The sequence below is a fragment of the Paramisgurnus dabryanus genome, chromosome 20, assembly GCF_030506205.2.
Source record: "Paramisgurnus dabryanus chromosome 20, PD_genome_1.1, whole genome shotgun sequence".
Lineage (NCBI taxonomy): Eukaryota > Metazoa > Chordata > Actinopteri > Cypriniformes > Cobitidae > Paramisgurnus > Paramisgurnus dabryanus.
In genome coordinates, this window is record NC_133356.1 from 22,925,008 (window position 1) to 22,952,634 (window position 27,627).

Below are 27,627 nucleotides of genomic sequence, written 5' to 3' on the forward strand. Positions count from 1 at the left end.
TAAACAAAGTTAAAATAACTTAGGCTAATTAAACTTTTTTATAATTTGTAGCAACTTCTCACTAGTCATGAAAGTTAAATAAATTGTAAAAAAAATTACAGTTCAGATTATAATATGTGCGTGCAAGGTTACAAACGTAAAACGTGAGCATCTGAACGTTTCGTTCCGTTAAGCAAGTATAGGAAAAACTTTCCCTGAACTGTGAAAGGGCTATGTGTTTCTTCCAAAAATAAATCCAGCCCCTTTTCATTCGCGTGAAGTCGTCCACGAGTCAGCCCCACCTCTCGCTCCTTCTCTCTCTTGTTCCCCCCGTGTCCCGCCTTTCCCATCTCTGTCTCGACTGTCCAGCTGGCGATTTAACTGCCATTACAGCCAAAGTTATTGCTGCTCATTATGCGCCTTTTATTTGCTGCTTTATAGCCATTGTTGATCTGACAGCACGTAACGTACGACTTTTCTGCATGACTTCTCTTAAACAGTGGACCAAGACTGTGTTTACAGAAATCGACTAAATTAACAAAAGGTAAGGAGAAATTATGACCTCTTTATTCGTTATTGGCTGCATTATTATAGAGACTCCTCTGCAAAATGTTATAAATCCTGCTAAATAACTAAATAATGCTCCGTTTAAATAAGTATTGTGCTGTTGACTCGCACGGTGTGGTTTCTCCATCACTTTTTACATCAGTTTTATAGTAAAGATAAAAGATTGATGTATTTACTTATATGTTCATATGACATGTAGGCCTAGGATGGTATTGGCGCGCGTTGCTTTTTTATGTTTAACGTTAGTCAGTGAATGGACAGCAGTGGTCAACTGTCCTTTAAGTGGGTCATCTATTGGTAGGCTAACTTTGTTGAAATGGACTTGTGGTCATTGTAATGGAGAAAATACATGAACAGCTGTTTGCTTTTATAACACATCAAGTAAATAGACTTGATATTAAATAGTAAAACGGGCCATGACCTCTACGGCATCCAAATTTGTCTGTGCTATCTGTAAAAGTACATTTTAATGATTTCATTTTTAGACATATATAGTTTACAAATGGAATTTATTAACATTATAGGATAATATTAAATGTAATCTATTTAGTCTGGTTTTGTTAAAAACTCTCAGCCACTGAAGGTCTGCTTGCAATTGCGCGCCAGTCTGAAGTAAATTGGATTCATTCACTGGAGGAAAATTCATTTATTGAAACGCATTGAAACACATTTCACAAGCTTCAGACATGTGACACTTTATTTGCCGTCTTTATTTAGTTAAAATAATGTATTTTTACTGTAATTTACACACATTTATAATTATATGCTAAAGCAAGACTCATAATTCATTAAGTTTCACCCCCTCACTATTTCCACTCAATAAAGAGCTTGGCATAACTAGAAAGAGCCTTTTTGTTACAAAATGAACAAAATATTAATATCTAGATTTTTAGAAATTCTTGTTATTTTAATTCATCTTGATGCCCTTTAGTTAGCCCATGGTCACTGGTTGAGAAATATTGCTTTATGCTGGCCTGTCCTAAAGCATGAGAGAAGACACGTGTATGAGTCCATTGTCATGTAACTTTAACAGGTAATGGGTACTGTTTGTACCCACCCAAAAGCAAGCAGAGATGGCACTAAAGGTTCACATTCCTGTGGTCAACAGTGTTCAGACTTCACTATATTATATATTATATCATTATTTCTGTGCATTTATATATTATGATCAAGATTATGAGATGAGCCAGTGAGTCAAGTCAATCTTGCAGTCGGTGGGTGGCTCATTAAAGTGTTTTTATTGCTTCAGTCAGTTAGTATACCATCTGGAAGTAATACATGAATGACTACTGTGTGGAGAGAGAGACTGGGGACTTTAAATGACTTTATATAAAATCTTTTTTGCCAGGTCAGGCCAGCTTATTTGTCATTTTCTGTTACAGCTCATGGTGTATAAGTACAGGTTAATATGTGTGTCAGATACAGTTAATGTCATTGTCGCTCTTGCATGCTACAAGAGTATGTTGGGAATTTAGGATACATAGCCAACCGCTTTGATCTGTTGATAAATCTCACATAGTAAGTGTGCTTCTGTCCATCATCAAATGAGTGTATTTTTCTCATTTTCTCCTCCACAGAGTCATGGAGCTTTCTTATTGGTGGAGACACATTCTTGTCTTCTTACTTAATTCCTGGATTCCATCATGCTTTGCCCAAACCACACCTCCAGTGCGCTCGACCCCCACACCGACATCACAAACGCAAGAGGGACCAGAGAGTCTGAAATTTCGCCTGTCTGGTTTTCCCAGGAAGCACAATGAGGGTCGAATTGAAGTCTTTTATAAGGGAGAATGGGGCACCATCTGTGACGATGACTTCTCATTAGCCAATGCCCAGGTCCTCTGTCGCCAGCTTGGCTTTGTGTCTGCCACAGGATGGACACACAGCGCCAAATACGGCAAGGGCACAGGTAACATGCATTTAGGAATAATCAATCAGGAAATATTCAACATACTATTAATTACATGTTATATTATACATGCATGCATGCACCATGTGCTCAGGAAGGAGTTTGTGTGTTTTTTTCAGGTAAGATTTGGCTTGACAATGTGCAATGTAGTGGCAGTGAGAGAAGTATATCAGTGTGTAAGTCTCGTGGGTGGGGTAACAGTGACTGTACTCATGATGAGGATGCTGGAGTGATCTGTAAAGATGAGCGACTGCCTGGATACAAAGACTCCAATGTTATAGAGGTAAAATATAAGGCACACCCACTGGCTGATATGACAAATGTGATCACAGTAGGTACACAGGTACATTCATACAGATAAATGTATAGCTTGAATGCGCCGTATAGTCGTTTGGATAAAAGCGTCTGTCAAATGCATGAATAGAAAAGCAAACATATTTATTTCTAAAGATTGCAAATAAATTGTGATATATATATATAGTATTATATGACATATTTAGTTTTTAAAAATAAGAAATAAAAATGTGAACATAGTTTTATTATATTGAAATATTTTTCCAAGCGTACATTAATCAATTTTAAAAGTTCCTTTTAGGGTTATATATCGAGCTGACATGAGCTATGCACGTGTTACATGTTGTTTTGATTATCTAGTCATGCTTAACTGGAATTGACTACAACCCCCATCTCACAAGATTTTTGCACATGTTCTTGTTTGTCTGTCCATATGGTTTCAGTTTATTATATTTCTCTCAGGTGCAAGTGGATGAGAATAAAGTGGAGGAGGTTCGCTTGCGTCCTGTGGTCACCGGGGCAGCTAAGCGAATGCCCATAACAGAGGGAGTAGTAGAGGTCAAGTATAAGGACGGCTGGTCTCAGATCTGCGATAATGGCTGGACCCCCAAAAATTCACGTGTGGTTTGTGGCATGATGGGATTCCCCCATGAGCGGAAGGTCAACAAAAACTTTTACAAGTGAGTGCCTATGAGTGCATCACATGAGACTAGAAAAACCCAGGCAGAGACAAAATTCACAGTGGGCTAAATTGAGGAAAAGTCAAAATATAATCTGTTTCATTTAAGTAGTGTGACAAAGTACAATGAAGCAGACTAGTCAATGAGAAATTATACACGGTGAATTGTTTTTACTTATCTTACTTACCAAATCTACATATTGACATACTGCTCTGATTTCCGAGTGTGTGTGTGTGTGTGTGTGTGTTTCCCAATGTGTAAATGTTTGCCGTGCTGTGTCAGTTTATCTAGAGAACATTTTGTATACTTTCCCAGCCATCTGTGAAATGTGGTTTAGCTTTGCGACATATACACAATGTAAACCACAAACAAACACATGCAAGGACACTAACAGTATACAATATACCAATGGGTAGATTAAGCGCAGTATCAGGGTCTCATGCTTCAAATCCAGTGGAATTTTACAATAATGTTTTACTTACAGGTATAAGCCTTATGTAAATACTCATTGCCTTTACAAAGACACACTTACAGATCTTTCATTGAGAAGCTTTTACAGATGCAGTGGTTTTCAAGATAAGGACAAGCCAAACCCTTGCACAAACTTTATTATTCAATGTGTGTGTGTATTTCAAATAAATAAGTATTTGTGGAAGGAAGATGAGATTGTATTCACGTCTGTATTCATGAATTTTCCATGTGTTGTTTTATTGAGTGCTTGAAGTATATACAACATTACCAACCCCACATTCCTAAATCAGTATCACACTGTGACTGATGATGTTTCCATAACCCCACATCAGTTTATTAGGAAAATTATACATTTATGAATAGTAAAAGCACAGGCCGATTTATGGTTTGTTATGGTCCCTTTTTGGCAACCTTTTTATTTATTACTGTTGGTAAAGTCAAAATTAAATAGAATAACCAACTCTTGTGTTGGGGTTGTGGTATAGGGAATAAGGGTAATAAACTGTAAAACTTAAATAATTTCTTAACTTTATTTTTACCCTTCGCTTGTATATACAATGCTTTATTTTTTTGGTTAGATACTGTAAGTGAAGTTAATATAAGATGACTATTGAGTCACATCTGAACTGCCCAGAACTGGACAGCGAGAAAGAAAGAGTGTGTTGCGTTTGTGGGCTTGACCCTTATATTTCCCTGCTTTCCACAGGCATCTAAGAAAGAGATCTGCTGATCCAAAAGCTAAAGTAAAAGTAGCAGGAACCAGGTACCATCTGAGGGAAAGAAACCAGTAGTGTTCTTTTCCTAGAGGCCTAGAGTATATACCGTAGTTAGTCTTTGTCCAACTAACTCTTTAAGTACAAACTTTTTACTCAATTCTGCACCACAAAGGCAAAATGCATTTTACACAATCTGAACCAAACGCCTCTGTCACAACAAGACAGATCGTAGTCTATCCAATTTTGGTCAGGTGTTGCCTTTGCACAGCAGAATTATCGCATTTATATTTAAACTGTGGTACAGTACAGACACTACTGTAGTGAATTACCTGCAAGTCCTTTTAAAGTTGATCAGGCATGTTTGTATCCGAGATGGAGGTTCAGAGAGAATGGTGGAAATGAGCCGGACAAAACATTTCCCACTGAAGAACTTATTGCCATCTGTTTTTCTCACATAGTTTTGTGATGAGGCTGTGCTTGTGAACTTTCTCAACGGGACAAAAACAACATGCTTATGCTAACTAACACTAATTTATCCTTCTGCTAACTATTATAGACTGCTTGTTGACCTTTTGCCATCACTTAACATATGTTTATGTGTGCTTGTTTTAGTGTATCTAAAACATGCATGGGAAAGACAAATCACCACAAAAAAAAAATACTTTTTCACTGTACACTATAAAAAGTAAAAGTTGGATCAACTTAAAAAAGTACTTTAATTGGTAACACCTACAAAAATTAAGTTGTTTCCACTTATATGTTTAAGTGAAAATTTTAAGTTATTTATTAATTATTTTTTTAAGTTGATCCAACTTTTCATGTTTTACAGTGTAGTTTCTCTCCTACAATATTGACAAAGTTACTGAAATCTACAGAATATTTATTATTTTACTTGGTTTGTTCTTTATAACATAACTTTTTAATTTAACAATAAAGACTTATATTTCTCTCTTTCCCATGCAGATGTATATTTATGCGCCTGCATGTTGAATGTTGCAAGACATTTTTACACGACATAATGAGTGTTTGCATTACAGGCCGGAATCCCCCAAATCTAAGACTATCACTAAAACTAGCTCTAAGCCTAAACCAGGCAAATCAGCTGCAGCTGAAAGGTAACCTTGGTAAAAGGAGAAGAAAAATTATGTTTTCTTTCCTTGTTTTTGTACTGTAAAGGTAATCATTTGCATTGTTTTGAATAGTCTATCATGCATAGATCTGCCTTGTGGTTGTTGTTAAATAGAAAAGCAGCATTACTGGTAGTTCTAGAACCTAAAAAAGTGAAACCTTGTAAATGTTCCCACGTTCAATGTCTCTTTTTTTTTTTTTTTTAGGTTGTACGCTGAGCGGCAGAAGAATAGTTTCCTGGTTCATTCAGTGGCATGTTTGGGTACAGAGGTTCATTTAGCTGCTTGTCCTCTGGAGTTTAACAAAGGCAATGCCACAGAGTCGTGCTCTGGAGGTATGCCGGCTGTGGTCAGCTGTATACCTGGACCACTTTTTGCACAGAACGGCATGAGGAAGAAACTCAAAAATTTGGTATGTTTATGTTGTAGTGCAGGGTATATGCAGATACCCACCTCTATTAGATTGCAAGTGGGATACCCCCTCCTTAATTTTAAATATTTATAATATTAATTTTATAATGATCCTCCTTATGCTGAGAATTAAGCAGCAAGTGACAATATTGGCCCGTTTTGAAGTTATGTAGGTAATATGTAAGACTACATATAAAATATGTAAGACTAGTCTTACATGTCACTGTCAGTGTTCAAACTTAGTTGGGCCGCTTTAAAAAAAATTGGGGGCACAAATTAAGAGTATCCATCACTGATGTTTATGTGTATCATGTGGGTTCGATCCCAGGTAACACAATTACTGACATCATGTATTCTTTGGTGTAAGTTCTTCTGTATCTCAGTGGTAGAGCATTGCATTAGCAGCGCATGTATACATTTTGGATAAAAACTTGCTTTGGATAAAAACGTTTTGATGAACGTAAAGATTCACAATTTGAATTTCTCATGACTTCTATTTAATTCCATCTCTTTCTGTCTGAACAGTCTACAGTACGTCTGAAGGGCGGAGTAAAGCAGAATGAGGGCCGTGTGGAGGTTTTGAAGGGCAGTGAATGGGGGACGGTTTGTGATGATCGCTGGAACCTGCTGTCTGCTAGTGTGGTGTGCAGAGAGCTGGGCTTCGGCTCTGCCAAAGAAGCAATGACAGGTGCCCGCATGGGACAAGGTGAGGAAGAGATGGAGATATAAAAAGCTTGTGAATGTAAATCTAGTGTGATTAAGTTATGCCTGCAGTGATGGAATGCAAGGAATGCCTTTAATATCAAACCAGTGATCTGAACTCTCATCTCTAAATCATTCCTCTTATTTATTACATGACTCTCTGAAGATCTTGACTCTGATTGGTTGATCACGACATTATGTGGTTAAATATTGTTGTATAATAACCCCTTTACTGTATTATGAACCACTGAGACAAGCAACTTTCTAGCTGTGTTTTTCTCTTATACATCACATGTATATTACTCTGTGATCTTTTTATCTTACATTATTATTTTGTTCAGACAATGTTAGAAACAAGCTAAAACATTCTAGCATCGTACTAAAACATGTTATCAAAATTAAAGGTGTGTTGTGTAACTTTTAGAAGGATCTCTTGACAGAACTGCAATATTATATACATAAAAATTAGTGCTGGGCAAAGATTAATTTAGATAAATCGCATACAAAATAAAAGTGTATGCTGTGTGTAATTGCGTTATTGCTTATATATTAATACACACACATTCATGTATTTATTTAAGAAACATTTACATTTGTATATATATTTATTTATATTTTTATATATTATACATAAATTAATACAAAATTATATATATATAAAAATTAAATGTTTATATTTATGTGTGTGTTTTTAAATATACATAATAATTACACACAACCCACATATATTACGCAAAAAAATTTTTTTATTTTGTATGCGATTAATCTAGATTACTCTTTGCCCAGCTCTAATAAAAATCTTATTAGTGGTGTATAAAGACCTTACATAATGAAACCGTTTTTATCTCCATACCACACGGGTCCCCTTACATGAAAGTTTTTACAGTAGCCCTAAAAGGACAAGCAGCTCTACAAAGCGTTTCGTTCCTATGTCGTCTCAAATGACGACATATTTGTTGCTAAAATTTACACACATAACCTTTAACAAATCTAAAACAATTTTTAAAACCTTTTAGTCCAGACTTTGTCAAGCAAACATAAAGTCTGTCCTCAAATTTCACTATATATATACTTTCAACTCATTATTTATGTGCATTTGTATGATGAGTATGTAACAATGTACTGTACAGCCCCTTTTGGCAAAAATATATAAAAATATAATATATATATATATATATATAAATATATATTATAAAAATATAATATTTTCAAATATAATTTTAAATATATTTTAAAATATACAAAGAATGGCTTAAAAATATATTTACTGAAATATTTTGAAATGTGTTTACAAAAATCAAATTTTCACCAATAAATTTTTTGGCATTTTTTGTATATTTTGGTAACTTTGTAACCAATTTTATATTTTATACATTTTAAACAAATGTGTTGGCCAGGAAAAATATTTTTTTTGCCATATAGGTTGGAAACTTAGAAAAGAATGTATTGCCATGTTAATATAATATATATGTTAATATATGAAGGTTAAAACTAAATATATTTTCAAATTCAAAAATGTAAAAAAATTGCCATATGGGGATTGCTGGTTGTCATCACAAAAAATCTTTTTTGGGGGAATTAAGTAGAATTAAATCTCCATGTATAAAAGTAAGATACTATTATATGTTCAGATGTGTTTGCGAGCAGCTGTCAGTATGTTTCACATGTTTTCCTGCTGATGTGTCTATGTTCCTATGTTTTTGTTAGGTTTGGGGCCCATCCATATGAATGAGGTCCAGTGCACAGGGAATGAGCGCTCTTTGTGGAACTGCCGCTATAAAAACATCACTGCTGAGGACTGCAAACACACCGAGGATGCAGCGGTTCGCTGTAATGTCCCATATATGGGCTATGAGAAAACGGTCAGAGCAACCCACACAAACAATACTCTCTTTTGGTTGTTTATTTGTTAGACCAAAGTATGTTTATACAATGCAGTGTTTACATATCAGGCCAGTCTCTCCTCCTGTGCTTTCAAAACTCTATACATTTCCTTGTATCTATTGCTTCTGAATACAAGAATCAAATGAAAGTCAATGAATAATGTTGATGAATGCTCAATATTCATTTTAAATATCAAAATGAATGACTCAGAATGTTAACATTGTACCAAAAGACAATGGCAGAAATAATTCAGCTGTTGTAATCTATAATGATAGATCACAACACGTTTAACATTGTCTTATAACATTGTTACATACTCTATCATGCACTTTTTCTCTATGTAGGGAAGACTGGGGCTAGTTGTCACGCTAGTGACTATGCAAGTTCTGTTTGCCAAAACAGTAGTTAGATATTTCTGCTTAACCTGCTTATTTGCTACAAAATACCATATAGTGGGCTATCAGGTTCCCATTGTGACAACATCAACTGTACAGTATAACCAAAGTTCTGCATCTTTTCTGTAGCTTTACATCATATAAGCAATATACCATCATATACTGTAAATGAATGCCCTAAAAAACACTGAAGTCCCAACGTGACAACTAGCCCCAGTCTCCCGTGTGGTTTGAAAGTTAAACTCTCCCTTACTTCTCCTCCCTGGTTGTGCCCTGCTCAGGTGCGCATCTTAGGGGGGCGAACACGCTACGAGGGCCGGGTGGAGGTGTTACAAACTCAGACTAACGGGACGCTGCGCTGGGGCCTGATCTGTGGAGAAGGCTGGGGCACTAAGGAGGCCATGGTTGTGTGCAGGCAGCTGGGCCTTGGGTACGCCAACCATGGCCTACAAGTAGGATGCTAACAGTAACGGCAGCACACACTTGCATGCTAACAATGTCCTCGATCGATCCGCTACCATCAAAACCAATTGATGGTGCTGGCTTACACTCTTAAACCCACATACATATTCAAAGTCTCAGCTTTGAAAACACACAGGACATACCCACACAGAGTCAGTGCATGTAGAAAACAACCCTGCTGAAAAAATCAGTCACCAGCGTATGTCATGGTTTGGATGCTGGTTAGCTAGCATACTTGTCAACTCGGCTCAAACCAGCATAAACCAGCACAGACATTCATGCTATTCTAAACTGGTCTTTTCACTAGGGAAGCCTGTCTGTATGTGAGTAAGCAGCGAAGGGCAGGAGAGAAATACTGGTCAAGGGGGTGAGATATGTGTCTTGACGTGGCGTAGGTTGTGTTTTCAGGTGCGTCTGTCAGGTGGGCGTTCGCAGTATGAAGGGCGAGTGGAGGTGCGGGTGGGGCAACGTTGGGGCAGTATATGCAGTGAGGGATGGACCACCAAAGAAGCCATGGTGGCATGCAGGCAGCTAGGGCTGGGTTTCAGCATGCATGCTATTACAGTGAGTACACATCATGAACACACATATTCTTATATATGTATTCTTACACTAGGAATGTGTTGAGGATTAAGCTGGTTCACGTAGATGAGTGTCAGGAACATAAACAGAGCACGTTTGAGGTTGGAAAACTGTATTGGCTATAGAAGAGCTAATGGTGGCCTCATTTTTGAATCATGAAGTTGGTCTCCTTAGGAATAAAACAACTGGCCATTGTGGCCAATTTTGTCAAGAACATGTCAGAGTCATATTTCTTGTCAAGATCAAAATGATCAATAAGTATGTTTTTACATTATTTAAAGTTATGGCAACTCATCACCTATGCTGTCAGAAATAAAGGAAAAAGCTGGGACAGGACCCTTAAAAAGGTCCTAATATATAATTTACTGTAGGTACCAATGTGAAGTATTTTTGAAGTGCCAATAAATACCTTTGAGGTACTAATATGAACCATTTAGGTACAAAGTACTTTTGGGAAAGGTACCCCCCAGTGAAAGCTTTTGTACCTTTATTTCTGATAGTAAAAAGTCTTAAAATTTCTTGCACAGCCAATTTATTGAACTTAAACATTTTAGGGCAGCAATTTTTTGTAGTAAAATATTAAATTATGTTTTGCTTAAAGGGGACATTTCACAAGACTTTTTTAAGATGTGAAGTAAATCTTTGGTGTCCCCAGAGTACATATGTGAAGTTGTAGCTCAAAATATTGTATTGATAATTTATCATAACATGTTAAAATGGCCACTTTGTAGGTGTGAGGAAAAATTTGCCATTTTTGGGTGTTTCCTTTTAAATGTAAATGAGCTGATCTGGGGACCAAATTATAGCACTTAAAGGAATAGTCCATTTTCTTAAAAGAAAAATCCAGATAATTTACTCACCACCATGTCATCCAAAATGTTGATGTCTTTCTTTGTTCAGTCGAGAAGAAATTATGTTTTTTGAGGAAAACATTGCAGGATTTTTCTAATTTTAATGGACTTTAATAGAGCCCAACATTTAATACTTAACTCAACACTTAACAGTTTTTTTTCAACAGAGTTTCAAAGGACTCTAAATGATCCCAAACGAGGCATAAGGGTCTTATCTAGCGAAACGATTGTCATTTTTGACAAGAAAAATAAAAAATATGCTCTTTTAAACCACAACTTTTCTTCCTTTGTGTTCATCAGAAGAAAGAAATGTATATGTTTGTAACAACAATATTAATTTAAAAATACAGATAAGTAGCACCATAAAACAAAATAATAACATGATAACATAATAAAAAACATGTTTTGACAAAAATGTTAAAAACAGAGTTATCTCATTTTGCAACAAAACTCTTCATATATATATGTTTATGTGTGTATATATATGGCTGTGTATGGCTTTGTTTACTTGTATCCGTCTGTTTTGTTCTAAGTCTAAAAATGTATAACCACATCATTCTCCTTGTGTATAACTTCTCATCACTTCTATGTTTGTTTGTGTATTTTTATGCACATTTGCTAAGGAAACGTGGTATTGGGACGGCAGTAATGTGACAGAGATGATCAGGAGTGGAGTGAAATGCACTGGAGACGAGATGTCTCTCAGTCAGTGCCAACACCACAAAACTGTCACCTGTCAGAAAGCGGCCGCTCGGTTCGCAGCAGGAGTCATCTGCTCAGAGAGTGAGTTACAACACACATATGTCACATAATCATCATAATCACACAATAACCATTATATCTATACTGTCACATGACAGCAAGGTCACGGTAAACATTTATTTCCATATTCCGTGTTACATCTGCAAACTGAGTGTGATGATTTATGCTCTTTTTTTAAAGTCTCCCTGTGGTCAAGAATTTTATCAGTTAAAACTCATCTTTGAGCATCACGATAGCATATGTAAAAGTTTTACAGTAATTTCTTCATGCTTTGTCACATTTAGTATACACAAATCTATGAATATGCAAATTGGTCCTCACCTTTACTCAATCGCACAGCTCGGACCATAAATATGAATATGCAAATTAAGGCCGTTGTTCACTGTGTGATTTTAAATAGTGCTTTAGGATTGTTGCTTGCCACACTGTGCGATTAAGATCGTAGTTAAGTCAATGTCACACTGTATCATCTTAGTTTCCATCAATGTCGGACTGTATGAGTTTAAAGACTTTTAAAAATTGGGCCCATGCAAACAAACGCGGCCGTAGTTTTACGTCATAGAACTGGCTCTTTTCAACATTTTCGACATTTGTCTGCGTTGGTTTGTTGTTGTCGCACTAATTGCGTCATCGGGTTCTGTGCTTCTATTGGTTCTTGATCTGCCGGTTGTCGTAGGGAGATGTCACACAGCAAGATTGTGTCCCAAAATCTTGGACACTGCCAGAATTTTGTCGGAGGATAATTTTGATCGCGACGGTCATTAAATGGCTGTCTGTGAATATGTCAAACTAGCGATCAAAGACGGCAGATTTTAGATTCCAGGAATCTTTTAGGATTTCAAAATTGGTCCCAGACAGCTAAATTGTGGCTGAAATAAAACACTATAAAACATGATTTTCCCCAAAGTGGGATTTCATATAACTGTTTGGCACAAATGTATCATTTCTTTCTGGACACAGTGCCACAATGTACTCTTCTGGCCTCAGATGAGGCACAAATACAAGCTCTATTAAAGACAAACATTAAAGTTTTTTCAGATCCTTTACAACAAAAGAACTTAGTCAAAGAACTATTCATTAGAAAAATGATGAGAAGTGTATAACATTATAAATTATATTATAACTGCGTATTTTTCACCTTAAAATGACATTTCACAAATATTTGTTTGTCTTAACTGTTGTTGTTGTTGTTATTCATCATCTTTTTTATGGGTGACAGAAGTTCACTCCATTGACGTATAGCCGTGGTCAGTCACATACAATTACTGGAGATCACTTTGGACAGTGTCTGGGATTGAATTGATTTATACTTCAGTGGATTATGTAGACAAATGAGATAACATATCATTTTCTCAGAACTGTTGCACACCAAGCAAACTGTTTGTTCAGACAATAAACCTCAGAAATCCAATTTGGTCACCCACATAAGATGCTTTTATCAAAACAGAAACAAACCCTTAAATCAAATTTCAGAATCATCCTACATAATGTAAAAAAACATTCTGTAAAAATATAACCATGATATATTTAATAAAGATCAAACTTTGATGCTCCTACTCCCATAGTTTGAGACCTGTATTTCACAGATATAAGGTCACATACAGTACAGTGCAAAAGTCTTAGGCCACCACCACCAGCTTTGTTGTTTGAGCAAAGTTTTAATGTCCATCCATATTTATTTTTCACTCTTTTATTAAGATACAAACAGAAAACAGGAAATATGTACACAAAATTAAAAACAAAACAATTTTCAGGACTTAATGTCTTCTTCAGACATCAGTCAGTATTTAGTGTGACCTCTCTTGGCACGAAACACATCTTGAGCTTTTTTGAGGAGACTGAAGTCATTCGATTACAATTATAAATTAGGATTTAATTTCATTTCGGTTTAAGAGATCCTGCAGCTGCCTGCTATTGTTCAAGTTGTATTCTAATAAAGAAACTGAGAAATAATTATATTATGATCACTATACAATTGCAAAAACAACTAATCTAATGGTAGCATGGTAGCCTAAGACTTTTGCACAGTACTGTATAACTAATCCATAACTAATGTGATGTGTTATTATGTTCAATTTATTTCCCCAGCTGCATCAGATCTAGTGTTGAATGCACCTTTAGTGCAGCAGACAGCGTATATAGAGGACAGACCGTTACACATGCTGTATTGTGCAGCAGAAGAGGACTGTCTATCCAAGAGCGCTGCTAAAGCTAACTGGCCTTACGGTCACCGTCGCCTGCTTCGCTTCTCTTCACAGATACACAACGTCGGCCGGGCTGACTTCAGACCCAAAGCTGGCCGTCACTCTTGGGTTTGGCACGCATGCCACGGGTAACTATACAACAAAAGATATATTTTGTTTACGGTAATAAAACACAATTTTAGGACTTCCCCTGGTGACCACATGTCTTTCTCTATATTACTGTGTGTCTTCACAGGCACTATCACAGTATGGATGTATTTACACACTATGACCTGCTGTCTGCCAATGGCACTAAGGTAGCAGAAGGACACAAAGCCAGTTTCTGCCTGGAAGACACAGACTGTGAAGAAGGTAAAATATATATTGTAGATCTAAACACACTTTAGTTTTAAAGGAAAACACCACCGTTTTTCAATATTTTACTATGTTCACCTCAACTTAGACAAATAATACATACCTATCTTTTTTCAATGCGTGCACTATTAATCTTTGTACAGCAACTCGTGAATGTGTTAGCATTTAGCCTAGCCCCATTCATTCCTTAGGATCCAAACAGGAATGAATTTAGAAGCGACCAAACACTTCCATTTTTTTTCCCTATTTAAAGACTGTTACATGAGTACTTACACAAGTAAGTATGGTGGCACAAAATAAAACTTTTGTTTGGAGCCATAGAAATGAATGGGGCTAGGCTAAATGCCAACACATTCAAGAAGCGCTGTACAAAAATTAAAAGTGCACGCATTGAAAAAAGATAGGTATTTATTAATTCATCTCAAGTTGAGGTAAGAACATAGTAAAATATTGAAAAACTTTGGTGTTTTCCTTTAAGTTTTGTTTTTTTGTACGTAATCTATCTCTGATCTGTTATAAATAGGTGTTTCTAAGAGATATGCGTGTGCTAACTTTGGTGAGCAAGGCATCACGGTGGGATGCTGGGATTTGTATCGTCATGACATTGACTGCCAGTGGCTCGACATTACTGATGTTAAACCAGGAAATTATATCCTTCAGGTCAGATCATCACCATTAATGAGTATCTTACATAACAAATGACAGCCAGTATTAGCCTATATAGTCCTATAATGTCAAAAACTGTAAATCTGTTTGTTTTGCAATCCACCAGGTTGTGATAAATCCAAACTATGAGGTTTCTGAAAGTGATTTCACAAATAATGCCATGAAATGTAACTGCAAATATGATGGCCACAGGATCTGGGTTCATAACTGCCATATTGGTGAGACATACATTGCATACTGTGTTCATACTGTTAAATAGTAGAAGACGTATACTAATTTGAGCATGTCTTACAAGCTACACAGAATACTGAAAGATGAATTTTTCAATTTCTTTAATACAGGCGATGCTTTCAGTGAAGAGGCTGAGAGAAAGTTTGAAAAATACCCCGGACAGCTTAACAACCAGATCTCATAATTACATTCGTATATTGAGAAAATATGGAAGTCAAATATTTATTCATTTAAACTAGCCTGAAACTAGTTTCCTATTTACACTACAGAACCCCCAAAACCTGAAAACCCAATGTTTTTACATGAGGAACAGAAGTATTATTAACATGAGTAATTATTGAACACCACAGATGCAGTCCTAAACTGGTGTATTTTTTACAGTTAGTCTGATAAGCTGAGTATGGCTGTAACCATTTGAAGATCAGATGCCAAATGAACATTTCCCATAGGCTGTGCAGTGGTCCAGCCTGCTGTATTTGTTTACAGAACATTCAGGTGCTTATTTTTTAAAGGTTTAAAACAAACTTTGTTGGTGCATCACACAGCCAATGAGTTGTTGTCGCTGTGAGTTAAAAATACTTGAATGTTTTGTACCCCAGATGATCATTCACGTTTAAATGCTGTTTCAGGTTGTGAATGTACAGTGTTATGCTTTAAAGCTCAGACGCAACATAGGATCTTGTTACTTTCGAAACACAAGTCTTAATTTGTTATGTGTAACTTGTCAATGCTTCCTTGACTGTCACACGCTGTGTTTTTAACCGAATCGATTATGCTTCATGTGTTCGTACTACAGTATAACTAACATTCATGTTACACTTTTTTAGAGATGGAATAAAGTGTTATTTAAAGTTGTAATAGAAATACTGGTGTTTCAAGTTTCATGAGTCATATACAAAATGAAATATTTGTGCTAAAAAAATAAACATACAGTACATGTATGTAGTCATTTATAAAGATAGAAGATTTGGATAAGCAAACACAAAATTGTCACCAAAACATAATGCACAGGAACATGTTAACAAAACTTAATACACAGCTCATTGGAATGCCTGATTTTGATTGGCCAGTCGCGACATTTGCAGGATTGTTATTCCCAGATAACAGTCCACAATACTATTAATCATGGATGTTACAAATAATTTTGACAGGTACTGTTTAATATTACACAAATATTAAATATATGTTAATAAAACAAATTTATATGATATTATATTTACAAATGATTAAACCAAATAGCATCTCATCTTATCTTGAAACCGAAATTAAACTGGTTTTCCTTGTGAAAGGTATGCATTTGCTAAAAATAAGCTGATAAAATATTTCAAATAAATATGTAATGTCCCTACCTTACTTATGAGCCGTGTTATAAGCAGGATAATATACAGGCAGACGGTTGTTATCATGAAACAAGTCCCTTTAGTGTGATACTGCCTATACATTATTCTCTAAACAATACCCTTTAGCAAAAATCTACAATAAATTAATCTTATTTTGTAATTATTAAAAATTACACTTTAAAATCACTGTACATCACAGAATAAAAATTTGCTATTTACTTGGACATTTCAGTATTTTATTGTGAAATCACTTGTTTTTAAATTGTAATAAAATACAACCTTCATAAAATTATAAAAAAGATTCAATACAAACATGTAGCAATAAGTGCACCCTTTTTATTTATAGTGATTAATGCTCACTGGTGCAAAACTGTGTCCCGAACACAGGATTTAATGTTTTGTAATGGTTTCAAGTTTCCTTGAAAACAATACTGATTCAGCGAGAGGGTCCAGTGATAGTTGTCCAGTGTAATGCAGAAAGCTGACAGGCTCAGAAATAGCCACGCGCATATGTGCACTTCTGAAGACATGTACAAAACTTGCGCAACATTACGTTACCACCACACTGTCCGGAAGTAAGGCTTACATAAACAAGATCCAGGCCACTTCATTACGTCTTAAAACATCTCTAACTGTAATTTCTCGTAAAACCATGCATCTCATCTGTCTTTAATTCACTCAATTTCTGTGACTCATCTTTTATCTAACGCTTACAGCATCTTTATGCCGATGTCACTCTGTGTGTTCGGGGGTCATGTGCAGCATTAGGAGGTCGTTAGACCTGCGGACCACCACATTTAAGCTGTCACTCGTCCTCACGGCATTATAGATGTCCTCTGAGGTGTTCACCTTTGACCCATTTATCTCAACAATAACATCCCCTGGTTTCATTCCAGCTCTGTGAAACAGAAAAAAACCAGGAAATGACATCAACAGCAGTAGGAGCCTCTTTTAACTATTTTTCAGAAAACAGTGTATATCTAAACACAGCCAGGTTCATTGGGGTCAGATTGGAACTGCTTACCTATTGGCTGGAGACCCAATGATCACACGGTGGATAAGAACTCCATGTGTTACATCTGGAAAGTTATGGTCACGCATCTTCAACTCTTCAATTATACTGAAGGGGCAAACATAAACCACTTAGACAAGTTCATAGTACACTTTAACAAAATCAACCTTCTGTCCACTTGCCTCAGTTAACAGCTAGCATACACACTGAGAGGGATTTCTGTGAACAGTTGCAAGTGAAAGTATGCTTTTGTAGATAATGGTAATGAAAAAAAATTACACCATGCAAATAACGTTCAACTTGGCCCAAAATAGCTAGAATAGGCTCCAGCAAATTTTATGACTTCAAAAGGGAGACGCAGTAAAATTAAAATAAGATGGAAATAACATTCAGCACCAACTGTTGGGTGTTTGCAAAACAAACCTGGTTTAAATTATTTCTATTGAACTGAAAACAAGGCAGATAGGGACACTCCACTTTTTTTGAAAATATGCTCATTTTCCAGCTCCCCTTGAGTTAAACATTTGATTCTTACCGTTTTGAAATCCATTCAGCCGATCTCAGTATCTGGCTGTACCACTTTTAGCATAGCTTAGCACAATCCATTGAATCTGATTAGACCATTAGCATCGTGCTCAAAAATAACCAAAGAGTTTCAATATTTTTCCTATTTAAAACTTGATTCTTCTGTAGTTACATTGTGTACTAAGACCGACAAAAAATTAAAAGGTGTGATTTTCTAGGTAGATATGGCTAGGAACTATACTCTCATTCTGGCGTAATAATCAAGGACTTTGCTGTTGTACCATGGTTGCAGCAGGTGCAATGATATTACACAGCGCCTGAAAAAAAATTGTCTCCTTGGTAACCTTCAACAACTGTGGACTATATAACTGGGGACCATTTTTGACCGTGATGCTAATGGTCTAATAAGAGTCAATGAATTATGCTAAGCTATGCTAAAAGTGCTACCACCAGATCCGGAGATTGACTGAATGGGTTCCAAAACGGTAAAACTCAAATGTTTAACTCTAGGGGAGCTGGAAAATAAGCCTATTTTCAAAAAAGTAGAGTGTCACTTTAAATAACCCCATAATCAAGTGTGTATTTTAATCAATAACAGTTACCTGGGGGTGAGGGTCAGCATCATCACTCCAATGTATCGTCGTTTTGATCCCGAGTCACCAAACCAGGATTCTAAAAGAGACAATTCCCATCAGTAACAGTCTTTCAAGTGAGTGATAAAAAGCTGGTAAAGTTATTCTTACTCGGTTTATCTGCAGCACGATTAAGGAAGAGGCGAACTCTATCTGAGGGAATAGCAAAGGAAATCCCAGCAGTCACCTTCATGGTATTAATGCCGATGACCTCACCATCCTAAAGATCACAAAGGCCAAATCAGCTATATATCACAAACTGCATCAGACTAACAGCTTTGTTCTTATCCACAATAGATGTTTCATCACACTTATGTATTGTATTATCTAATCAATCTAATTAACCTTGCATTTATTTTTTTATTTTATTTTTTATTTAACCTTTATTTAACCAGGAAAGAAATCCCATTGAGATTCAGAATCTCTTTTTCAAGGGAGTCCTGGCCAAGACAGCAGAATAAAAGTTTCATAATTAAAATATACAGCAAAAACAGACAACATAAAACATAGAGAAAGAGAGAAAAAAAAGTTGCCAAATTGACATAATCTCCACATAATCACCAGCAGAACTCAGTATCAGCAAGTAAGTCCTCAAGTAATTCTTTATCTTAATTTTAAACTGCATCAATGTTGGTAGATGTTCTAATTTAAGATGTTTCTGCAGTTTGTACCAGGATGATGGGGCAAAAAAATGTAAAGGCACTTTCACCGAAAACAGTTCGCGTTCGGGGAATGTCATACATGATTTGTCCATTTAATCTAAGATTACATTTCCCAGTAGTGACTTTAGGAATCAGGAGAGAACATAAATAAGAAGGCAGTTTATACATTATGGCCTTATAAAGAAAAACATACCAATGCTCCAACCTGCGATTATGCAAAGAAGGCCAACCAACAGGCCTCTCATACAAGTTACAGTGATGCGTACGAAAGCTACAGATCTTACAAATCTTAGTGCTGCATGGTATACTGAGTCCAGCATTTTCAAAGAAGATTTCTTGGCATGCATATATAAAATATCACCATAATCTAGCTTTGACAAAAATTTAGCTTGTATAAGTGTTTTTCTCGCACTAAAAGAAAAACAGCCTTTATTTTTATAATAGAAACCCAACTTCACTCTAAGGTTTTTTGTTAGACATTCTATATGCTGCTTAAAAGACAAACTTTCTTCTAGGAAAAAGCCAAGATATTTGTAGACTGATACTCGTTCAATTACTCTCTCATCTAGAGTAACAATCTTACAAGCACTGTCTGCATGAAATCTGGTATGGGAAATAAAACTCTCTCAATACTATAACCAAAAGGCGCAGGTACACTCAATAAATAAAGGTGCTTCACAATGCCAAAGAAGAACCTTTACTGTCTAAATGGTTCTTTAAGCACCAGAACATAAAATGGTTCTTTCAAGAACATTTGAATACATGTTTTTTTCAATGCCATCGCTATGAAGAACCTTTATTTTTAATAGGTAGTGTATTGTGACATGTCTGTGACTCACCAGGTTAATAAGGGGACCTCCTGAATTTCCAAACTGTAAAGAGAAGGTACCACTGAGTTAACACAATAACTCAACTGCTTAATTTTGGGAAAAATGTAACAAGCAGGTACTGTAATTCTTAAGGTATTAATATGGTGTTCGCATGCACAATTACTTCCAAAGTACAATGTTGTGTAGTTTTCTGTGTCCTTACATCTATGGTAGCATCAGTCTGGATGTACTCCATATTGTGGTTGGACAGGCCCAGCTCTTTACTGCCTCTCTGTGCGGAGCTGACTATACCAGAAGTGATAGTGTTTTTTAGAGAAAATGGGCTTCCCATGGCAACCACAAACTCACCCTGTCGTACATCAGACGACTGGGCAAGTTGCAACGTTGGGAGGGGATGCTAAGAGATGGAAAACAGAATAAAGGAGATTTAGATGTTATGTCCTATTATAAAACTATCGTGTGCAAATGTACTACAGCATCTTTGGTACCTTAGCATTGATTTTTATAGTTGCAATGTCCGCAGCCTGGTCTACATCCTGGACTATGGCATTGTAAGTCTCCCCATTGGTCAGTTTTACACGGACACCACGCTTGTTGGCAACCACATGGGCATTGGTCACTATAAGGCCATCACTGTTTACGATGAAGCCAGAACCATTTGAGATGGGCACCTCACGGCCGGAGAAAGGGTGTCTGATAGAAAACAGTGTAAAAGTATTCAATTTTACTTAATCCAACACAATTTTTCATTTTTGCAGCTTTACAGAAAGTACATTTGTACACAAACAAATCCAAGCATTCATTTATATTGTGTATTTTGAGCGACTCACCTCCCCACAATCTCAATGTACACTACAGCAGGAGTTGCTTTCTCCACCACATCTGCGATGAAATTGTATTTGTAGCGCGGGCTGTCGGGTTTAAAAGGAGAGGCACACTGGACAGTAGGTAACAGGCTGTCTATTAGTAACTGTCTGACAGTCACTGTCCTCTGTAGTGCATCTTTATTATCCTCATCTCGTAACGCATACACAGCTGCTGCTCCACCGACTCCAAGTCCAACAGCAGCGACTGCTGTAAATCGCCCGCTGTCTTCCGAAGTCCTCTGCCTGTTATCAGCCCCTCCTTCGTGTTTGTCCGATGACGATTTAGTTAAGTGTCCTAAAGATCTTACATTTATAAAATGCTGTTGCCGGCTGATGTTTTGAAGACATCTTGTCATTGTCTTTATAAGACAGCGATTCACATGTGATGTTGCCATGTTGTTGTATCAGATCTATAGTAAAAAAAACACAAGTAGTGGACAAAGAAGTACTCTCACATCACGGTGTCTAAAAAAATCTAGTTGAATAAATAAAACCTACTGAGAGAGAATAAAATCTTCATGAAGATACACCTAACCAACACTACGCTCTTTAGTGTCATATGCCAATGACTGTCGCGGAAGTGACGCTTTGCCAACACATCTGCGCATGCTTGGACATTTCCGATAAGCATGTCTCATCATGTTTTTGGCGGTGTTTAAAAACATTTCTGAAAGCACACTTAAGTTATGGTGTTTTAAATTATTATATTTTTACACTTGCAATCAATGGTGTTTATACTTTAGATAAAATTGCAATAATTTCTTTATACTTTATTCTATTCAGAGTTTCTTTTATACTGATAAAAACTTTTGGACCTTATCTTACAAGCTTGTTATAACAAACAAAATTAAGGAACTCCAGGTCAAAATTGTACACAGATATCCTTGCAATTTACTATTCTTTAGCTAATTTCTAAGAATTCCCTACTCAAAAATCCAGCAAAGACCAGCTGGAAAGATAAGCTGGTAGCTGGTTTAAGGTGGCAGTAGGCTGGCAAAGCTTGTGGGTCAGCTGGTCTTCCAGCCTGACCAGCTAAGTCCAGCTAGACCAGCTTAAAAAGTGACCAAAAAGCTAGATTTTTCAGAAGGGAATGCATCTTCTTTATCCCCTTTTGCAATATTGAAGATATTTTACATTTGTTATATCGTTGCCCATTCTCAAAGTTTTTTGGTCAGATGTTACTATTTTTTTACCCATGAGTTAAATTATGGTAAAAAAAACATATGATGTAAATAATACTTTCACCTTTAAATCATACATGTCCTTTTACAAATTATTACAGTAATATAAACAAATATTTACTTTCCAAATTTGCTGATAGTTTACCGTAGTTTAAATCCACATTGGCTAGTTATCAGGCTTGTTCGACTTCATGCGGCGCCGCAAGAACCGACAGCCGGATGACGTCAAAGTACCGCGAGAATGATTCAAGAAATCATATTTTCGTCTAACCATTAACCATTTATTAAATTATTTAAAAAATATATTGTATCTATAAGTAATGTACCTAATGATATTTATTAAATAATTAACTGCCACAACATCATTATTATCGACATAATAAAATGTTTGTAAACGATGTAGGTATTTGTTTGTCCACCAGAGGGCGCTCGGATGCTACTGGCAACACCGGTCACTGCGTAGTGACATGGGTCTCGTTCAGGCGGCAACAGTCAAGCGGTGTCTTCACGACATTTTTACACCTTGTATAAGACGCGTCGATCGTATTATAAATTGCAGAGAGAGACACAATCCTGTTTTAATCCGCACTCTTTTGTCCACTTGTTTCGACCGCTTCTGCCCTAAATACTTCGATGGGATGGTCTATGGGCGAGTTGCTAAAACACGAGCGGGAGAAAGACGCGTTTAAACAAACGCGCACTAATATTATGCTGCTTGTGTTGTTACTAAACATGCTCATACTTTTTGTACATGCAAATGTAAGGTCTTTTTATTTTTTAGTGAACTGATCAGATTAATTTTGGATAAAAAAAGTTTATTGTTAAACAACTACCTCCATTACGTATTACTATTATGTACATTATACATAATGTTACTAAACATGTTCATACTTTGTGTACATGCAAATGTAAGTTCTTTCTCAGATATTAAGTTGCTAATTAATTTGTGAAATACATAACTAACTATAAAGTTTATAAACAATGACTCCATAACTTTCCTTTTTCAATATAGACCCTTTTACAGCTCACGTGATCAAATAGCCTGCGCGCGCATTTGGGCAACGGAAGTGGTGTTATTCCCCATTGGTTCTAACGTGGTAGCAACTCAGAAAGTTTATTAAAACGGTTTCTCAACATCAAAATGTCCCGTTGTTGCGTTTGGTTGCACTAATATAATATACTAATATACGTATATATGTATCTTGCAACTTTATTTTTGGCCATCTGCTAACGTCTTTTATCCACTCCACTATAGTACACGGATCTGGTAGCTGTGTTGAAAATGTTGATAAAGTCAATTTTTTAAAAATAACTTACTGTTTGTGTTGCTTCACTGTTGATTCTTACGATACTTCCGTTGCCTAAATGCGCGCGCATACGCTGCCACGTCATCATTGTGTACAAACAGTAAAAGGGTCTATAAGTCCAGTATAACGTGAACCTCATCCCTTAAAACTGCAATAATGCAAGTAATATATATTTTATTCTTCTCTTTGTGTTTTAAAGTTATTTATACTAAGTGGAGTTTATTGTTTAGTGAACTGATCAGATTCATTTTGGATAAAAAAAATTTTGTTAAACGACTACCTCCATTATGTTATGCCATTATAAATATTTGATCACCACATTTGAGTGATAATTGCAAAAAAAATGTGTTTATGTATATACAGTATATTCTGTTTATGTATGTACTGCATTATATATAGAGTACCAGTCAAAAGTTTGAACACGCTTACCACTTGTATCCAAACTTTTGACTAGTGCTGTATATAGAATACAGTACTGTAGTATAATATACTGTATGTTGGTACTTTACTAAAATATACACATAAATAATATCAGCCAATTGATATCTGTATCGGATCATTATTTTTGCAGTTAATGTGTTGTAGATGTGGTTTTTGGTGGACTGATTAACAAATAATGGAACATTTCTGAAAAGAATAGTTATTTGAAGCTTTGAAGTGTTTTGCTGTCCTTTACCACACCTGACACTGAAACTCAGATTGAAAATCCTGGACAATATGCTGGATTAAAGGATGAATTCTTCTCTTTTTCTATCACTTAAAGGTCCAGATGAGAAAGCAGTGGTGGAGGATGACTTTGAGGAGAGAGGGTCGGAGTCATCCTCTCATCATGATCTTCCTGACACAAGCACCAGCTCCCCCACTAAAGGGTAACATAAGAAATACACAGCATAAAAACTCTTTGTAATAGATCTCTGTACTCATGTGTCTTATATATCAGTGCTATCATTTGCATGATATTTTTCAGCTCTGATTTACTGGCTTATTGTTTGTTATATCTGTCTGATCAGGAGTTCCTCTGTTGTGGAAAGGCTCCATTCAGTGACTGATGGAGGTGTCAAGTCCTCAGCAGAGGCGATCTCTCCACACATCAGGTGAGATTCTGTCTGCTTGTGTCATCCTCAGAGAGTTTTATAAAGAGTCCAGCAGAGGTCCCATCCTTCTCTGCTCCTGTGGCCGCTCCACATCCTCCAGCAGAGGTCTCATCCTTCTCTGCTCCTGTGGCCGCTCCACAGCCTCCAGCAGGGGCCCCATCCTTCTCTGCTCCTGTGGCCACTCCACATCCTCCAGCAGATGTCCCATCCTTTTCTTCGCCTGTGGCCGCTCCACATCCTCCAGCAGAGGTCCCATACTCCTCTGCTCCTGTGGCCGCTCTGCATCCTCTAGCAGAGGTCCCATCCTCCTCTGCTCCTGTGGCCGCTTCACAGCCTCTAGCAGGGGTCCGATCCTTCTTTGCTCCTGTGGCCACTCCACATTCTCTATCAGAGGTCCCATCCTTCTCTGCTCCTGTGGCCGCTTCACAGCCTCTAGCAGGGGTCCGATCCTTCTTTGCTCCTGTGGCCACTCCACATCCTCTATCAGAGGTCCCATCCTTCTCTGCTCCTGTGGCCACTCCACATCCTCCAGCAGATGTCCCATCCTTTTCTTCGCCTGTGGCCGCTCCACATCCTCCAGCAGGGGTCCCATCCTTCTCTGCTCCTGTGGCCACTCCACATCCTCCAGCAGATGTCCCATCCTTTTCTTCGCCTGTGGCCGCTCTGCATCCTCTAGCAGAGGTCCCATACTCCTCTGCTCCTGTGGCCGCTCCACATCCTCCATCAGAGGTCCCATCCTTCTCTGCATCCTCTAGCAGACGTCCCATCCTCCTCTGCTCCTGTGGCCGCTCCACATCCTCCAGCAGAGGTCTCATCCTTCTCTGCTCCTGTGGCCGCTCCACAGCCTCCAGCAGGGGCCCCATCCTTCTCTGCTCCTGTGGCAGAGGTCCCATCCTTCTCTGCTCCTGTGGCCGCTCCACATCCTCCAGCAGAGGTCTCATCCTTCTCTGCTCCTGTGGCCGCTCCACAGCCTCCAGCAGGGGCCCCATCCTTCTCTGCTCCTGTGGCCACTCCACATCCTCCAGCAGATGTCCCATCCTTTTCTTCGCCTGTGGCCGCTCCACATCCTCCAGCAGAGGTCCCTTCCTCTGCTCCTGTGGCCACTCCACATTCTCTATCAGAGGTCCCATCCTTCTCTGCTCCTGTGGCCGCTTCACAGCCTCTAGCAGGGGTCCGATCCTTCTTTGCTCCTGTGGCCACTCCACATCCTCTATCAGAGGTCCCATCCTTTTCTGCTCCTGTGGCCACTCCACATCCTCCAGCAGATGTCCCATCCTTTTCTTCGCCTGTGGCCGCTCCACATCCTCCAGCAGGGGTCCCATCCTTCTCTGCTCCTGTGGCCACTCCACATCCTCCAGCAGATGTCCCATCCTTTTCTTCGCCTGTGGCCGCTCCACATCCTCCAGCAAAGGTCCCATCCTCCTCTGCTCCTGTGGCCACTCTGCATCCTCTAGCAGAGGTCCCATACTCCTCTGCTCCTGTGGCCGCTCCACATCCTCCATCAGAGGTCCCATCCTTCTCTGCATCCTCTAGCAGAGGTCCCATCCTCCTCTGCTCCTGTGGCCGCTCCACATCCTCCAGCAGAGGTCTCATCCTTCTCTGCTCCTGTGGCCGCTCCACATCCTCCAGCAGGGGTCCCATCCTTCTTCACTCAAGTTACTGCTCCACAGCCTCAAACTCCCTTTCTCTCACAGGTAGATTTATGTCAGAGTAATTTTAGTCATTTCATGTACATGTATTAACGTTACATTACATTTAGCAGACGCTTTTATCCAAAGTGACTTGCAATTGAGGAGTATTAAATATATATATATATATATATATATATATATATATATATATATATATATATATATATATATATATATATATATATATATATATATATATATATAATATCTGATTGTTTTATTTGCAGCAAAATAATGGAGACAGAGTTGAGGAGATGGAGGTTCAATATAGTTTGGTTTCTCAGTAAGTTTATCAAATCTGTTTGTTTTACACTTTACATTTGTTATATAACGATTAGCTGTGCATAAATGTTTACAGAAGCAGTTCTTAATGATATAATGTATTTACAGACATTCATCTCCTCGCGATTCTTCTGCCCAGCTTGCGCCTCCTCAGACCCCTACGTCTCCATCCTCTCAGGTAGATTAGCATCAAAGGCCTGCACTTTATCAGTGCCATTTTTAATGAAAATTTTGTTTTATGGTAATATTTTAAAACTATGATTGTTTTACTTACAGAAAAATAGTGCAGACACAGTCGAGGAGATGGATGTTATTCACAGTTATTCATCTCAGTAAGTTTAACAGTGCCTTCATTTTATACATTGTTATATTACAATTAGTTGTGCATGAATGTTTACAGAAACTGTTCTGAATAATCTATTTATATGTATTTTTAGACATTCCTCTCTTTATGGCATGTCAAATTCATTTGCGCCTCCTCAGGCCCAGATTTCTCAGTCCTCTCAGGTAGATTTACACCAAACACCTGAAGTTATAAGTGCCAATATTAATAAAAAAAAGGAGTTTCATGTAAATTTTTTAAACATGATTGTTTCATTTACAGCAAAATAATGTAGATGCAGTTGAGAACATGGAGGTTGCAAGCAGTTTTTTTCTCAGTAAGTTTATCAAAGTTTCTCTAAATTCATCTGTAACCAGTGTTGTATTACATTTATCTGTGTTTTAAACCTTTTACAGTAAATATAATTTTTTATTGTTTAAATGTTAGCAGAAACAGTTTTAACAGTATCTTTATATGTGTGTGTAGACCTTCACCTCTTCACGCTCAGTCGCCTCCTCCACTGCCTCGCTCAAGGAAGCATCAAGCTCATTTTTCTTCAGCAGGCCATATTAAAGCTCAGTAAGTTTATCAAAGTCTGTGCATGAATGTTTACAGAAACAGTTCTTAATAATATAT

General features: G+C 37.3%; 2 protein-coding genes across 4 annotated transcripts; one reads left to right on the top strand and one right to left on the bottom strand.

Annotated features, from left to right (window-relative positions):
* Positions 1–278: 278 nt before the first annotated feature.
* loxl3b (lysyl oxidase-like 3b) lies at positions 279–16,111 on the top strand. Of its 3 annotated transcripts, XM_065297114.2 has the most exons (17): positions 279–523; positions 2,124–2,455; positions 2,575–2,738; positions 3,212–3,429; positions 4,607–4,663; positions 5,654–5,731; positions 5,951–6,155; positions 6,680–6,860; positions 8,564–8,718; positions 9,417–9,587; positions 10,006–10,161; positions 11,654–11,813; positions 13,881–14,124; positions 14,232–14,347; positions 14,874–15,010; positions 15,123–15,234; positions 15,358–16,111. In XM_065297114.2, the coding sequence occupies exons 2-17, from the start codon at positions 2,128–2,130 to the stop codon at positions 15,429–15,431; spliced, it is 2,556 nt and encodes an 851-aa protein (XP_065153186.1). In that variant the 5' UTR covers positions 279–523; positions 2,124–2,127; the 3' UTR covers positions 15,432–16,111. The 3 variants fall into 3 exon arrangements, with proteins under 3 accessions (XP_065153186.1, XP_065153183.1, XP_065153185.1); XM_065297111.1 differs by lacking the exons at positions 5,654–5,731; positions 10,006–10,161 and having other exon boundaries at positions 282–523; XM_065297113.1 differs by lacking the exons at positions 4,607–4,663; positions 5,654–5,731; positions 10,006–10,161 and having other exon boundaries at positions 283–523.
* Positions 16,112–16,903: 792 nt separating this feature from the next.
* Positions 16,904–21,697, bottom strand: LOC135787261 (serine protease HTRA2, mitochondrial-like). The gene is made up of 8 exons (XM_065297117.2): positions 21,079–21,697; positions 20,737–20,941; positions 20,451–20,645; positions 20,258–20,290; positions 18,868–18,976; positions 18,727–18,796; positions 17,612–17,707; positions 16,904–17,485 (listed from the first exon to the last, which is right to left on the bottom strand). The coding sequence occupies exons 1-8, from the start codon at positions 21,507–21,509 to the stop codon at positions 17,320–17,322; spliced, it is 1,305 nt and encodes a 434-aa protein (XP_065153189.1). The 5' UTR covers positions 21,510–21,697; the 3' UTR covers positions 16,904–17,319.
* Positions 21,698–27,627: the final 5,930 nt, after the last annotated feature.

Bases quoted from the DNA above. Each gene is read 5' to 3' on its own strand.
- LOC135787261 (XM_065297117.2), bottom strand. From the start codon at position 21,509: ATGGCAACATCACATGTGAATCGCTGTCTTATAAAGACAATGACAAGA. The intron at 20,291-20,450 runs GTAAGGACACAG...TTCTCTTTACAG, and splicing joins AGACTGATGCTACCATAGAT to TTTGGAAATTCAGGAGGTCC. The intron at 17,708-18,726 runs GTAACTGTTATT...TTGCCCCTTCAG, and splicing joins ATGCTGACCCTCACCCCCAG to TATAATTGAAGAGTTGAAGA.
- loxl3b (XM_065297114.2), top strand. From the start codon at position 2,128: ATGGAGCTTTCTTATTGGTGGAGACACATTCTTGTCTTCTTACTTAAT. The intron at 6,861-8,563 runs GTGAGGAAGAGA...TGTTTTTGTTAG, and splicing joins AGGTGCCCGCATGGGACAAG to GTTTGGGGCCCATCCATATG. The intron at 14,348-14,873 runs GTAAAATATATA...TGTTATAAATAG, and splicing joins AGACACAGACTGTGAAGAAG to GTGTTTCTAAGAGATATGCG.